Source organism: Schistocerca serialis, chromosome 5 (assembly GCF_023864345.2).
Source record: "Schistocerca serialis cubense isolate TAMUIC-IGC-003099 chromosome 5, iqSchSeri2.2, whole genome shotgun sequence".
Lineage (NCBI taxonomy): Eukaryota > Metazoa > Arthropoda > Insecta > Orthoptera > Acrididae > Schistocerca > Schistocerca serialis.
The window spans coordinates 628,945,488-628,962,949 of record NC_064642.1 but is presented as its reverse complement, the minus strand read 5'-3'; the positions used below and the strand labels follow the sequence as shown (position 1 = coordinate 628,962,949).

Sequence of the window (17,462 nt, the reverse complement as noted above, 5' to 3'; positions counted from 1 at the left end):
GGAGTTGGGGAAGGCATAGTGCTGCTTGTGGAAGCAGGTAGGGATGTGATGGGGACAGATGGGGGCTGTTAATCAGGAGTTTGAGGGGCGGAGGTGGGAGTGGAAAAGGAGAGAAGCAGAGGAGGGGAAAAACACTAGTGGGTGCATTGATAGCTTGAACATGAACAGGAAAGGGGACAGGCAAGTGAAGACCATGGGGATTACAGGAATGGTTATCGAAATGGAAGCTGAACTTTTTTTCCAATTTTCGTGGTCTAAAAATGTACCTGCAGCTCACATTCAGAAGACAAATCCTAAGGAAGTTCTGAAAAATGGCGCTAGAAGCTAATGTAAGTAATTATTTTAACATAGAAGCCATTGTGTTAGTGTTTTAAGTACTGATTGTTAATTATTTTTTATCATACAGGAAATTCAAATTTAATACTGCTCGTCTTTGAATTTAGCAGATTTCATATATTCATAGCAATAAAAATAAATCTCTTTACATATACACCATCAAAACGGACGTTTTTAAGAAACTTGTGGGAGTTGGAAAGCAAGGTAAGTACAGTTTTACATTTCAACAGGTCCAGCTCCCTTCCGAAGCTGTCAGCACATGTCAATGTGCATCGAGGCATTTCTCAATGCTGGCAATATTCATGATGTAACAATAAAAAGTGTTTCATTGCCTTAATTTAACTACATATTCATGAGTACAAATGAGTTGCATATTTGAACAGGAGCATCCTAATAAACGAGCTTTTATGAAACCTTGTTACTTCCGTGAGATGCTCCTACCATAGCAGATGATCAATACGAATCATATGTTATCCGCAATGCAAACAATCGGTGAAACTTTCCCACTGCACCAACCCCTCTACTCTAACTTCAGTTTCTTCCACTGATCCCTTAGCCAGTGAGAGCAGTGCTTGCTACAACACTTGCAGGTGGTACAATTGGGTTTCATCCTTTGTTTCAATCTACAGTAGTATTTTTTCAAAGTGCCATGTTTTAGTCTACCATGTGTTCACTATGCTACAAAGCTGAAAAGACAAGTGATGTCTCTCACTCACAAAACATCCAATTGTGCTGCAGGTCAGCAACACAGAATTGGCGAGTGTAACATGAGAGGGTGGAAACAGGAAAAGGAACAACTTTGTTTTTTCCAGCAAAAGAAAGACATTTTACGGGCCAAATCATGGCCACTATCATACATTAGAAGTTGTGCTGGAAGCACATAATGTCGCTTGACATCAAAAAATCAAAAATTTCAAAGGTAGTCGCAATTGGGATTTCCGTTTCATGAAACACTGGGGATTTTCTATTTGTTGACGCACTTCAATTGCACAGGAGGTGTCGGAATGCTACATGGAAAAACTCATTGAATTTCAATGTTTCATATTCAGACAGCACACTGAAAATAATTATTATCTTCTTGGTAAGACAGGTAGTGCAGATCAAACTCCAGCATCTTTTGACAGGCCAACAAATTACATAGTAGAAGCAAAACAGAACAAAGATGTCAATGTACTGTCCTTAGGAGGCGAAAAGTTGCACTTGTCTGTCATGCTTGCTTGCACAGCTAATGGCCGTAAACTGCAACCATTCATCGTTTTTAAATGCAAAACATTACCAAAATCTGAAGTACTTCCAAAAAGCGTTATTGTACATGCTAACTTAAGTTGCTAGCACACTGAGGACTGTTATTAGAGTGGCTTAAACTTGTAGGGCAATGTCGTCCTAGTGTCTAGCTCAGTTTGACAAACATGCACGAACTAGGTCTTTACAGTATCAATCTATCTTTCCCTATGCTAGTGTACTAGATTTGTATGCAGAACCTACTACATCAGCTGCAAAGAGTAATTTAGTTGAAGCTAAGACGGAGAAGGAGGAGGAGTTTAGTGTTTAACGTCCCGTCGACAATGAGGTCTTAAGAAATGGAGCAGAAGCTCGGATACAGGAAGGACAGAGAAGGAAAGCACCTGCCTGTGCCTCTTAAATGAAATACCCAGCATTTGCCTTAAGTGTTTTAGGCAAAACACGGAAAATCTAAATCAGGATGGCCAGACACAGTTTTGAACTCTCATCCTCCCACATGCAAGTCCAGTGAGGTAACCATTGTGCTACCCGTGCAGGAGGGTAGAATGGACTTGACTATAATTTCAAGAAGGATGATGTCAATGCTACAGCCATTAGGTGTTTTTTTAACAAACCATTGAAGAGCAAACTTAAAATATGTATACACAATAGCTAACGAAAAAAGAAGACGGATAAGTAATGCCTACAGGACGTGTTAAGTATGCAACGTTGTCTAAAGTGTGTGAGAGGGTTGACCAATCTTGGAAAAGTATCCCAAACATCAAGCCACTGCAGGACTATAAGAACACAGGAAGTAACATATCCTGCCAAGGATTCTCCTGCATCTGGAACTACTTTCTACTATGGTGGCATTCCAAACTCTGAATCTACTGCCAGCCAGCCAGGTCACTCTCTCAACTTCCACCTCTATGTGAGCCAATTTTGGCATTGTTACCTGTATGTACCTTCCTTTGAAGGGGCAGGGAAGAATGGGGTGGAGGAGTGTTGGATGTGTGTGGGATACTGCAACATGGTATGATTCCAAAAATGAAACTGTCAATCTGTCGGAGGTCGTAAGTTTCTGACAACCAAAACAGTACCGACAACAGCACAATCAGAGCACACCACAAAGTTATAAATCTAAACTGCACAAAAATTTGAATGAAATGATATTTAAAGGTGTGGAACAGTCAACATAAAATTGGCACAGAAAATGTTAATCAATCTGACTTGTAAAGGCAATACACTTACATGAGTGCACGAAAGCAGATGGTCCAAGATTATACGAGGTTTTATACAAAATAATCCATCTTTTTTCCTTTCCATCAGTTAATACACAGCAAATTAATTAGTCATCAAGTTTCAGATCCTGCAGCTCTAGACTAGTAAAATTAAATCAACTGTCAATTGTTTGTCACTTAGTTGTGTTCCATTCTGCAGGGCGCACTGGTTGAGAAAATTAAATGTTTTTTGTTACTACACTATAAAAAGCATATAGTGCACCATATCCTTCATTTTCTTATGCACTTGAAGGACTGAAAAACTTTCTACATAAATCTTCACAACTAGTGCTGCACTCCTTAGTTAAAAATTAAGCTAACTGTTTTCTTTTAAAATACTGTTAAACACATTAGCAAAATAAGCAAAAAATGCAATCATAAAATGAGATTTAGGTACCCCTTCATCAACTGTGATGCCTTGAAATACGCTGCCATAGCCTGATCATGTTCATTCTCAGTAGCAAAAGAATGACCATACGCCAGCCATGCTGGACCAAAAAGTTTGTCAAGTGTAGTAGCTTTTGCCAAGTACCTTCGAGCTGGATCACTCTTTCCTGTTGAAAAAAAGGAGAACACATTCTAATATTCTATTTATCATTATGGAAGCTGTTGGTGAACAACACCACAGAGGTTTTTTTTTTTCATTAATTAAAACACTTAGATATGAACAATGCTGTGCCTTAAGGATCTTATAGAAGAAAATTAAATAATGTTCAATGGTATTAAATAATATTGTGGGACGGGACTAAAAATGTTTTATAGTTTAGTTATTTGTACGTTTCAGAGGCATAATTGCAACAGCTGGTTATGAAGCCAGTTTTACAATTATAACTTGTTTTTCCTCCTCAAGTTAAAGGAGAAAATGTTGAGGCATTGAAATGGAGTAAGCTTCACTGATGCAAAATTATCACGTCTTATTTCATTTTACAACATACTAGGAAAGTAAGGACTGTGAATGTGTTCACTGATGACACACCTTTTGTTGCTCGTGCACTGAAAAAGTTTTTGAAATAAAACAAATATTCAAAACCATTGAAAACATGGATGGCACTATCTTACGTAACCCACTTTGAGTAACATATTAAACTGGCTAGTATGCTATTGGTCACGGCTTGCTGCACCCACATATGCTGAAGTATATTATCAAACTGAGCCCTTTTTTTGTATGTAGTGTCTACATAATTTTGTTCCTTGTATTTAAATATTAGTTTGACAGGTGCTTAATTCAGCAAGTTTTTTACATTAGAGTAATACTTTATAAATTTTCAAACAATGTAAAATCCAGGATGGAATGTAACAATCTTATGAAAAGGGAAGTTGCTACTCACCATACAGCAGAGATGCTGAGTTGCAGATAGAAACAACAAAAGGACTCTTACAATAAAATCTTTCAGCTGTTAAGGCCTTCATCTCTCTCTCTCTCTCTCTCTCTCTCTCTCTCTCTCTCTCTCTCTCACACACACACACACACACACACACACACACACACAACTGCAGTCTCAGGCAACTGAAACCACACTGCAAGCATCAGCACCAGTGTGTGATGGGAGTGACGACTGGGTGGAGTAAGGAGGAGGCTGGGGTGGGGAGGGAGAGGGATAGTATGGTGGGGGTGGCAGACAGTGAAGTGCTGCAGGTTAGACAGAGGGCAGGGGATAGGTGGGGAGGAGGGGGGGGGGGGGAGTAGCAGAAAAGGAGAAAAATAAAAAGACTGGGTGTGGTGGTGGAATGATGGCTGTGTAGTGCTGGAATGGGAACAGGGAAGAGGCTAGATGTGTGAGGCCAGTGACTATTGAAGGTTGAGGCCAGGAGGGTTACAGAAACATAGGATGTATTGCAGGGAAAGTTCCCTGCCGTGCAATTCAGGAAAGTTGGTGTTGGAAGGAAGGAGTCATATGGCACAAAACTTTATAAATTTTGATTGTATTAAATGTGAAATAATAGCAAGTATGTAAGCTTGTTCACTGTTAATATTTGAGTATGTCTCCCACTTCATGGAGTATGATTTGCATGACTATGCTAGTTTCGTGACAAGTAATTTATGTCAGCTTATCGTAGGTTGTGTGTAAACCACAGATGAGCAGCTACGGAGTCACCAAGCTTCACATCACAAATTTGAAGAGGGTGCATAATATTTATATGACAAAATGATAACAAATGTTCTTTGAACATAGTATTGTATTACTGTAGACTATAATACGATGAATGGCAGACTATTTTATCCACTGCCACAAAAATATAAATATGTGAAAGAAGAGTGACAGTGAAGTGAAGTGCGTGTATTTCACGGCAATTTTGCGAAGACTGCTACTGAAAAGGCAGGCTGAGCAAAGTTAATTTTTATATCTGATGCAAACTGTGACTATAGTAACTTTAGCAATACTTTTAAGAATGGGCAAGGTCAACATGTTGAAACCTTCCATGAATTCTTTTGCGTGGGAAGAACAGAACTTTAAAAATGCACTGTCAAAAATTTAGCTGCTAAGACACAGTGACGTATTTTTTTATTATTATTATTATTTTTAATGGTTGAAAATTGCAAAATTCATTGCCTGCCAGATGGCTGAAGAAATGTGCACACTTAGTGGAGCCAGAACAGATTGTGCATGCACAACACATTTGGCACACAGCTTTGGCTGACAGTGCATCAGTTAACAGACAAGACGGTACAACCTGAATATGATTTCTAAAGCGAACTTTCTATTTGTAGTTACTGTGACAGAATTGTTGACAATTACAGTTCTCTCACAATGAAAACTCATTTAATATCCAGAAATAACCATGGTTACCAGTTTATTTTGTGTAATATGTGTTAACAGTGGAGGATAAAACTGAATTAATATTCACTGTTTTCTCTATATATACCTGCTAATAGAATCTCTTTGTACATGTTCCAAAATTTCATAGCAACGTTAAATCTAACTAACTTTCACAATCCTGCAAAAATGAAATGTAGGGAATGTGGTAGCAACTTATACCACCTAAGTATCTCAAAGATGTACGTATATGTGATTCGCTGCTTAATACTTGGACAGTTACTCAAATTAGATTGACTTTCCAATGGAAACGATGGAAATATTAGAGGAAATAAAAAGTGACACTGAAAATTCAGGGGATTGTGGTTAGAGTGATAATAGTGATTCCAATTAACAATCCAGAACACCAATACCTTCTTAGTCGAAAGAAACCACATACTAGAATAGCTTTTTGTGGCAAGAAAGAGGCTGTGAATTTTAGGCTAAATGAACCAGAGGGAAATATATGTTTAAAGTTATGCACTGTGCAAAGGTGGTTTCATATTGTAAAATCTGAACATTAATTGGACAAAGGGAACAAACAATTATACCCAAATGAAATATTTGCCAAAATGGAACTTCGAAAAAAGTGAAAGAAAAACTATTCAGAACTGTATTTTACTGATGGAGATCTATGAGACTGGGTCATTTGAAACCCAAGTAAAGTGCACATGGTTGATTTCAAGGCTTCTTCGAGCTGGTTCAGCAAATTCAGTAAAATGTACAATATAGGTAGTTGTGAAAATACAAAGTTTACTTAACAGAAACACTTAGAGGAGATGCCATTAATCTGTAATATTATAGGGAAGTTTGTACCTGACTTGAAAATGTAGCGTGCTGTTACTTTTATACAAGTGCTGTGCATTGACACTAATTAGTTGGGTTCCATAAAAAAAAAAGAAAATAAAAAAATAAAGATAGAAAAAGAAGAAATAAATAAATAAATAAATTTTGCAAACTGCAGTTTATTGTAATATAACGAATAAGAAAAGTTTTATAATTGATGAATGTTGCAGCACATTCATATACCACAATGCCAGTGACAAGTACGAGTGGATTAACTATTTCCACATTTTTATATCTGTCTTCAGGAACCTCAAAACATATTACGATCTACTACTTTTCATTGAAAGTCTTCTTACCCACTGTAGTAAATAATTAATAACTTTTTTTGAACTCTTGTCCCTGGCATCATTTGTGACGATGACAAAACGACTGTTGGTATAATGTGGATTTCCACCAGAAAATTGAAGAATCCTAAAGAGAGGCCACAGTTGGGAAGTCAGTGGGTGAAGGTTGTTGTCTTTAATCACTATCACCGACGAAATTCAATTTGTATACTGAGAAAGCAGTAAAGGAAACCAAAGAGAAATTTGGAAAAGAAATTAAAAGTTCAGGCAAAAAACATAAAACTTTGAGGTTTGCCAAAAACAATGTAATTCTGTCAGAGACAACAACAGATTTAGGACATCAGTTCAACAGAATGGATAGTACCTTAGAATGAGGTTTTAATATGAACATCAACAGAAGTAAAACATATGAAAGGTAGGTGAATTAAATCAGGTAACGTTGAGGGAATTAGATTTGGAAATAATACACTAAAAACAGTACACAAGTTTAGCTACTTGAGAACAAAAATTTGATAATGGTTGAAATAGAGAGGATATGAAATGCAGACTGGCAACAGCAAGAAATGCATTTCTGAAAAAGAGAAGGGCAATATCACCGAATATAAATTTAATTTTAGGAAGTCTCTACCGAAAGTATCTGTCTAGAGTGTACTTTCGTACAAGGGGGAGGAGGGAGGGGGACCACGTGGATGATAAACAGTACAGACAAGACGGCGATAGAAACTTTTGAAATGTGGTGCTACTGAAGGATGAAGAAGATTTGAGTGGTACATCAGATAACTGATGAATACGTACAACTTCACTGAAAGAAGGGATTGGTTATAAGACATATGCTGAGACATCACGTATCTTTCTCGAGAACAAAGAGAAAAAATAAAATTAAAATCACTAGTCTGCACAATACTCTTACAGGGATTAAAATGAGAACTACAAAAGTTGACACAAAGGTTTTCACTGCTGACAAACAAGGAGAACTACAAAAACACTGTACTTTGCACGAAGTGAAGGTGCAAACGTTGTTTGATTTGCAAGACAGCAGGAAGGAGTTATCTGAATGGGACGGAGATCAATAGATGTGATGTAAATGTACAGAAAAACAACTGACGACAGTTTCAGAAAAATTATATGGTTTATCCAAGAAAAGAGGTTCACAAATTGAGCATGTCAATATTACATTCATCTATCTCTAACCCTTATGCAAGTAGTTATTCACCTTGGCACTGATTGACACAGTTGTTGGATGTCCTCCTGATGGGTGTCATGCAAAATTCTACACAATTGGTGGTACAAGTTGTAGTGATACAAGAATTTCTATGTAAATTCTAGAAACACTCAGCCTTTTACCACCTTGAACACACAATATTCTGGATATGAGTGTGGGATGGTAGAATCCTACCTACTGCGTGTCACATGTTTGTGTGTACAGGTTTAAAAAAAGTCGCGGGAAGAAAATAGACGCAGCGGACAAACAGCGCCTGTCGGGCAATCCATAGATGTTTTATTGAGTGTGTAAGGAAGAACCATGGAGCTTATATGCAGCTCTGTGCTTACTGTGTCATTGACTATTGTTATTCAAACAAAGACAGTTGAAAAAGAACTCTTGGAAACTCTTGACGTAAGCTTCCTATAGGCAAGACTTATTTTCTGATTCGTTTTAAGAAAAGTTATAGTATCTAAGTCAACTTTCTTTCATCTGTAACTCAATTTGTTCTGACGTTCGGCTGTATGAGAGACTTAACAGAAAGTTACATATTTATGCGGAAAGTGAGAATTTTATTGTGTATGGAGGGCAAATACATCGCTAAATGACGAAAAGTATAGTTTGTATGTCTACTTATTTCATAAGTAGAAAGAGTCTAAAAATTCCTTTACCTAGAGTTATTCGACAGAGAAGAAGTCAAGAGGGTTTCCAGCAGCCAGCTAGCCAGTAAAGAAGAGTGGCTGCAAATACCAAGTAAGTCACCTCATAAAGAAGTGGAAGGTGGTTTGCGGAAATAAACAAATGTAACCCAAACTCACACTCACACTTTATGTCGTTAGAACATGGCGACCTGTGTGAAAGGACCAAGAAAACAGGAAATTTAAGTCAAAAACGAGAGAAGAAGCTGTTACATGTTGCCATAGCAACTAAACATAATAAGACAAGGGAATTACTCCGAGAAATTGGAATATGTTCAAGTATCCAATGGAGAAAAATTTAAATGAAAAAACGGTGAAGAAATGAAAAATTCACAACAAAATCAGCAAAGAAGATTTCGACGTATTTGTCTCAGAAGAAATACACATAGAACGCTACAACCAAGACGATCCAGTGCAGGGAGTATAAAGCTCTCACACACATCACAGGGATGCAGATGCGGAAACCAACATACACCCGCCGCCGCCAACACCAGCTGCTGTTCATTAGTGCTGACCTATCTGCACATCTGCTCACCTACGTAACACGAATTCTATGCCGGGTGAGCGTGAAGCAAAACTTGATTACTTTAGTACAAAGTGGTTCATGATACTGATGAGTGAACTTTTATTGTGTAATTATCATAATTAAAGTTAGTTTTAAATGCTTACAAGAGCTAAGGCATGTAAAAGTATGGAAAATATACAACAGGTTGGAGAAACTCAAGACCCAGCTATGGCCATGAAAATTAGCAAAGAAGTGCCTGACTGGGCTGAGTTGATAAATTTAATCAAAGTTCAGAGTCTTAAGTTAAACTCACTAAATTCTCAATTAAATGCTCAGAGAGCGGCTCTAAGTAAAGAACTAGACTTAGTAAATTCTCAATTAAATGCTCAGAGTGAAACTAAATATTCTAACATCCAATTTAGGTTTGTTAAACGCCAAACTCGACTCTCAAAGCAAAGAATTTAGTAATCTATGCAAAGGCATAGGTGCTTTTGAAGACTGAGTTCAATGCTATTAAAGTAGAGAATTTAAAAGTAGATTTAAAGAACAAGTTGACAGATTCTTTGACCACTCATATAAATCATATGTTTACTGAACTTAGTCAGAAACATAAGGACATTTTTCAAGATTTATTGAAAAGTTTATAACTTAACATTGAGAACAAATGTAATAATGTAGAATACAAACTTATTGAAAAGTTTGGATCTTTTGACAACATGTACAATATTGAGTATAATGATGTAAGGCAGGGGTTCAATGCTTTGAAAGAGAATGTAGATACGCAGAATGAAGTAATGGCAGTCATTCAATCGCAAATTACAGGTGTCAATACACAGGTAGATAATGTAGAAAGAAATTTCAAAGAGAAAATGGCTGACTCTGATATTATAAATGTAATTAGTTTGGAGGAACAATTTGGAGAAATTATAGATCAAAAGGTTACCGAGAGAATATTATCAGGAAACATATCGCCTATTCCTTCTTCCGAACTCAATGATACGAGGAAGGGTATGGACAACCTGTGGAGAGAAATTATCCTTATCCAAGATAAAGTAGAAAAAAGGGCAACTTCACCTAATGCTGTATTAACTAGTGAAGTGGTGACTGATTTGCAATGGGGAGCTAATTCAAGGTTATCTAGGCAATTCCCTAAATTTAAGCCGGACGGCGAGGTACATCTGACCCATTTCTTAAAGAGATTTAACCAAGCTTTACCAAAAAATTGGGAAAATTCCAAGAAGAATGAATTTGCTGTGGGATACCTTCTAGAGGAAGCCTCAGAATGGGTAACAGTAAATAATGAGAATTATTCCTCTTGGGGAGACTTTCAAAAGAAATTTAAAGACAAGTACTGGTCTGCCAATTCTCAAGAAAAGTTAATATCAGATTTATGGGACCCAAAATATTACAATAATACTTGGGGTACTATGGAGAAATATTTCGATTGGCATTTAATACAAGAAGGAAAAAGGGGGGGGGGGGGGGGTGGAGGGAATACAATGTAAGGGATGTAAAATTGTATATCCCCCAGGGACGTTAACATTCTGACTTAACGGGCGGAGTAATGACCGTCGGATCCCGAGTTGTTTACAGTGTTTTTCCAAAATAGTTTTCCTGCGCCAAATTCCTTTAAAATCTAGAACTATTCTGTAATCTTATTGCTTATAAAACCGGATATGACTGTAAAATAGAGGACAACTTAATAGAATCACAGAAAAAGTTATATCTAGACGAAATAAACTGAACAGAGTATTATATTTGTGGAAAATATAATATGATGTGACTAGCTGAACAACTGTTATACCATAGTGTACAGATTTTCTATTTTGTATAGAGTATTTAATACCTTTTATGAGATGTGATATAGATGGAAGAGTTTGTATAAGTCTTGAGAGGGGTGGGTATTGTAGCTAAAAGCATGATTCACCAGAACAGATAAATCATGACTAACACAAAACACACATCACACCTTTCAAACAACTCTCGCAAACAAGTGTGCCTGATTTTTCATCATTTGAGATTTCCATAAGGTTGCTAGGATTTCCTTCGGGGACCTCAAAGGGTGAAAGTGGGACAAGTCCGTTTTGTAGGGGCCGATTTAACACCAGACCTCCTCCGGTGTCTCACTTAAGTACCTGAGGGGTAGGGATCCTGGGAATGGGGCGTTGGAAGGGTTTCCTGTCTTTGGGGCTATCTTCTTTTTCTTCTTCGATCCTAGCATCCACTTTATTTTTCCTTTTCTTTCTTCTCATTTGAGGACTTGTCTATTTTTTCCCTCTTTTCATATTCACAAACTTCTATTGCTGAAGTCCTTCCTTATTTCCATGTTTTCTAGAAACCAAAATCTTATCTTTAAATAAGAAGGCAAAGAAATCAGACTACACGAACACTCATCCACTTATACACAATTATAACACTTCTACACAAACATTAAATTTAATTACTTAAGACAAAGCCTGTCACGATGTGAGAACTGCCAAATGTTGTAGGGAAAAATGTGTGTACATGTGGAGATATGCACCTATTTATAGGAAGCTATGACGGTTCTACATCGAATGTACATACGAAGAGGTGCCCATAAACAAAGAACAGTGACAGTTCTAAATAGAGATTAGAATAGGCACAATGAACTGATGCGCAAAGAGAGACACAAACATATTAGTTTATGGAACAAAAATGCTACATAATGAACAACTATAAAGTAGTAATGAGTAATGGACAAATAAGAAAGAGGCATGAGCAAAGAAAGAAAACGGAAGTAAGAAAGAAATTAGTCATGTTGATCATCAAGAAACGTCAGTGTAATAAATAATCTGATGAATTGAAGGATAGTAGGACGTAAATAGTAAATGTAGACATAGTATGTATTGAAAATATAGAAGTTGATAAGTTGAGGAGGACTCTAGGAAGTAAATGATATATTACAGAATGAATGCAAAGTTTAAAATAGATTTATATCTTTACCAGAAGATACTTAATTATGGTATACATATAAATGTATACTAGGGTAATGAACCGTGAGGTCTACTCGGAAAGGATAAGCTGGGCGTACCCAGCATTCACGAAGTATATAGGGCAAGCATACCTACGTGGAGATAGAACGATATGTGGCCTAAAAAATAGGGATGTTTTGTAAAGGGCGTACCTACCAGATTGGAAAAAGGAAGTGCTCTCATAAGGTCAAACCACAAGCTAGGAATAGGTGCTGATCCTATGAGAAGGTGACAGTATCATGACAAAAGTCACGAATTTTATAGGGATTATTCTGGGAAGTGGGCATTCTATGAATGTCTAGCATTATTATGTTTCGTGGAAACATATAAGTGTCAAAAGAACACTTTCATTTCGTCCAGAGTTCTTCCAAGCAACAAACAAGGAAAATAGTACATACTAAAAAGAAAGTAGTACAACAGGTAGGAATAGAAAATATATTACTCATGTGTCATAAACACCTGAAGTTTACGACTGGGGGGGGGATAAAGAAAAGAAAGAGTCGTCACAATTATTAAAGCTGGCTAAAACCATGAGTAAATGCTCATGTCTTAGTAACAAAGTAAAATAAGAAAGGAGTAGAGAAACAATAAGCGAAAGACTGTTCAAGAGAGGACAGAGAATAGTTATTGAAAGGAAAGATATGTACATAAACATATGTAAGAAATGTATACTGTTAATATATGAAATGTTATTTTGAGTGATATTATTTGCATAATGATTATGTATAAAATATTGCGTGTTCGATCGGGGGGGGGATATGTAGTGATTCGAGAATTTCTGTGTAAATTCTAGAACCACTCAGCCTTTTACCGCCTGGAACACACGATATTCTGGATACAAGTGTGGGATGGTAGAATCCTACCTACTGCGCATCACATGTTTGTGTGTGCAGGTTTAAAATCAGAAAACAAAAAAAGAAAGTAGATGCAGTGAACGAACAGCACCGACAAGTACCTGTCGGGCAATCCATAGATGTTTTAGTGAGGGTATAAGGAAGAACCATGGAGCTTATATGCAGCTCTGTGCTTATTGTGTCATTGACTATTGTTATTAAAACAAAGAAAGTTGAAAAAGAACTCTTGGAAACTCTTGACGTAAGCTTGCTATAGGCAAGAATTATTTTCTGAATCATATTAAGAAAAGTTATGGTATTGAGGCCAACTTTCTTTTAACTGTAACTCAATTTGTTCCTGACATTCGGCTGTACAAGAGACTCACAGGAAGTTACATATTTATGTGGAAAGTGAGAGTTTTACTGTGTATGGAGGGCAATACATCGTTAATTGACGAAAAGTAAAGTTTGTATGTCTACTTATTTCATAAGTAGAAAGAGTCTAAAAAATTCCTGTACCTTGTGTTATTCGACAAAGAGGAAGTCAAGAGGGTTTCCAGCAGCTGGCTAGCCAGTAAAGAGTGGCTGCAAATTCCAAGTAAGTCACCTCGTAAAGAAGTGGAAGGTGGTTTGGGGAAATAAACCAATATAACCCAAACTCACACTCACACTTTAAGTCATTAGGATGTTAGAAAGTATGAAACACAGATTTTTTGTAAAAAAGTTAAATTCAGAGGAATGATAAATAGTGCTTTATTCTCAGTATGCTCTATCGTTTGTAATACATTTTTCCTATCTTAAGGGCAATTAGTGAATACCAAGTCAGTAAAAATTATCATAAAAATTATCCTCTTTTGCCATGAACCATTCATAGAGCCATTTTTTCACATCTTCATACGAACCAAAGCACTGTGCTTGACCCCTCTATGCAAATGAGTGTTAATCGGAAGGAGCCAAGTCTGGTGAGTAAGCTGCATGGGGCAGAATTTCCCAGTAAAGTGCTTCCAACGTTTTGCGAACCAGTTTTGCCACATGTGAAGGAACGTTTTCATGAACAAACATGACTTTGTGTTGCCTCTTTCGGTATTGTGGCCTTTTTCCAAGCAGCGAATGAACAGCTCATAATAGACCATGGCCTTCTGGTCCCACCAAACACAGAGTATTATCTTTCTGCCAAAGCAATTTGGTATTGCAGTCAATGCGGATGGTGTGTTGGATCTACCCATGATTTTCTGTGCTTGGGACTGTCAAAATAAATCAACTTTTCATCATCTATAGTTATGTGATTCAAAAATCACCTTTTTTTTGTACTGAGCAAGCAAAATCTGACATGTTTTTGCACTTTTCCATTTGCCTGTTGTTCAATACATGTGGTACCCATTTACTGGTCTTCTGAATCTTTCCTGTCTCACATAGCCGACTGGAAACAGCTTGTTGACTAACACCCAATTGCTCAGCAAGTTGTTTTTGTTTTCCCAAATCAGCTTCATTCAATAATGTTTCCAATATACATCTTCATATTTATTGCCGGTTTTCCATGTTCCTTGTTTGCAACATCAAAGTCACCATTTTTTAAATTCCAAAGTCATCACTCACAGATATCTTGTGATGGAGCTTGTTCATCATAAACTTCTTGAAGTGATTGGTATGATTCAGCAGCAGTATTCTTCAAATGAAAACATAAAATTAATGCTCTCCATAAGTGCTCTTTGTTCGATTTAATTTCAACATATTGAACACAACAATACAACACTTTGCACACATTTTTCCATTTTATCATTCATGCGCAACTGTCACTTGTTGAAGATACAACAATATGGCACAATGTCAATTCTTTATAGCACAAACTGCACTGGCATGATATCTGTTGCCTGAAATCTGCACTTCATACTTGTGCACCTGGTCGATCATCAAATTGCTGAGCTGTTTGCCAAATCCCTTCCCAATTGAGAATGTTCAATGTTGCTGGCCAAGACAGGGTTTTACAAGCATGATGATAAGCAGTAGAGACACTCACCATGTACAGGTGAGCTTTATCTTGCTGGAAGGTAAGCCCAGGCTGACTTGGCATGAAAGGCAACAAAACAGGGCATAAAATATAATTGACATAGCACTGTGCTGTAAAGGCTGCCACAGATGACAACCAAAGGGATCCTGCTATGAAAACAAATTGCACCCAAAACCTTTATTCCAGGTTGCCAGGCTGTATGGCAGGTGACAGTCGTGTTGGTATCCCAATGCTGTCTGGGGCATCTCCAGGTATGTCTTTACTGGTCATCAGGGCTCAATTCAAACTGGGATTCATCACTGAAAACAGTTCTGCTCCAGTCAATGAGATTCCAAACTGACTGTCACCTGCCATACGGGCTGACAAACAGGAAGAATGGTTTGGGGAGACCATTTCTTTTCACAGCAGAACCCCTTTGGCTGTCATCCACAGCATCCTTACAGCACAGCACACAATGTTCTATGCCTCCTCTTTGTTGCCCTTCATGGCAAGCCACCCTGGTCTTACATTTCAGCAACGTAATGCCTGCCGGGACACAGGTAGAGTTTCTACCGCTTGTCATCGCACTTGCTAGGCCCTACATGATGTCCCCTGAATTTCGTATGTTTTTGGGCAGGGCTCTCCAACGAGCTTGGGATTTTGATGATCTAACATGCCAGTTGGACAGAATTTGGAACAGTACCCGTCTGGAGGACATCCAACGAACTCTATCAATCAATATCAAGCTGAATAACCACGTGCATAAGGGCCAGAGGTGGATCATCACTTTATTGGCTTGCTCAATTTCTGAAGCTCTTTCTCTTAAATAAGTAATCTAATTTTTCCAAAACTGTATTGATTTCTGTCCCATTCAAATAATACAATTCCTTTGTGCCCCCCCCCCCCCCCCACAACACAAGCACGTGCACGTGCACGCGCGCGCGCACGCACGCATACACACACACACACACACACACACACACACACACACACAGCACGCACCTCCAACAAAACACCCCCCCCCCCCCCACCCCCCCCCTACAGTGTATGTTCCTTGACTCATTGATATTCTCTTGGAATTTTAAGATTAATTCAAAATCTGACAACTGATACATTTCACAAGTATATTGACCATTATAATGCTCTTGCAGTGACTACTTGAACACACAATAAATTGTGCAATTCTTCTAGTGCATATTTTGATTACTAGGTGGCAGCAGATGGAATGCTCCACTGTTATATATGTCTATGATTATCAGAGGGGTCAGCTCTTTTCCACAATCAATATACAGGGTGTTTCAAAAATGACCGGTACATTTGAAACGGCAATAAAAACTAAACGAGCAGCGATAGAAATACACCGTTTGTTGCAATATGCTTGGGACAACAGTACATTTTCAGGCAGACAAACTTTCGAAATTACAGTAGTTACAATTTTCAACAACAGATGGCGCTGCGGTCTGGGAAACACTATAGTACGATATTTTCCACATATCCACCATGCGTAGCAATAATATGGCGTAGTCTCTGAATGAAATTACCCGAAACCTTTGACAACGTGTCTGGCGGAATGGCTTCACATGCAGATGAGATGTACTGCTTCAGATGTTCAATTGTTTCTGGATTCTGGCGGTACACCTGGTCTTTCAAGTGTCCCCACAGAAAGAAGTCACAGGGGTTCATGTCTGGCAAATAGGGAGGCCAATCCACGCCGCCTCCTGTATGTTTCGGATAGCCCAAAGCAATCACACGATCATCGAAATATTCATTCAGGAAATTAAAGACGACGGCCGTGCAATGTGGCCGGGCACCATCTTGCATAAACCACAAGGTGTTCGCAGTGTCGTCTAAGGCAGTTTGTACCACCACAAATTCACGAAGAATGTCCAGATAGCGTGATGCAGTAATCGTTTCGGATCTGAAAAATGGGCCAATGATTCCTTTGGAAGAAATGGCGGCCCAGACCAGTACTTTTTGAGGATGCAGGGACGATGGGACTGCAACATGGGGCTTTTCGGTTCCCCATATGCGCCAGTTCTGTTTATTGACGAAGCCGTCCAGGTAAAAATAAGCTTCGTCAGTAAACCAAATGCTGCCCACATGCATATCACCATCATCAATCCTGTGCACTATATCGTTAGCGAATGTCTCTTGTGCAGCAATGGTAGCGGCGCTGAGGGGTTGCCGCGTTTGAATTTTGTATGGATAGAGGTGTAAATTCTGGCGCATGAGACGATACGTGGACGATGGCGTCATTTGGACCGCAGCTGCAACACGGCGAACGGAAACCCGAGGCCGCTGTTGGATCACCTGCTGCACTAGCTGCGCGTTGCCCTCTGTGGTTGCCGTACGCGGTCGCCCTACCTTTCCAGCACATTCATCCGTCACGTTCCCAGTCCGTTGAAATTTTTCAAACAGATCCTTTATTGTATCGCTTTTCGGTCCTTTGGTTACATTAAACCTCCGTTGAAAACTTCGTCTTG

The 17,462-nt window shown here is 38.3% G+C and overlaps 1 protein-coding gene across 2 annotated transcripts in view; it reads right to left on the bottom strand.

Annotated features, from left to right (window-relative positions):
• LOC126481125 (cell division cycle protein 16 homolog) overlaps positions 1 to 17,462 on the bottom strand; it is a 206,922-nt gene that overhangs the window by 53,092 nt on the left and 136,368 nt on the right. For both annotated transcript variants that reach the window (XM_050104663.1, XM_050104664.1), the window contains exon 8: positions 3,235 to 3,391. In XM_050104663.1, coding sequence (XP_049960620.1) covers positions 3,235 to 3,391 — 157 coding nt within the window. The remainder of the gene's footprint in view (positions 1 to 3,234; positions 3,392 to 17,462) is intronic.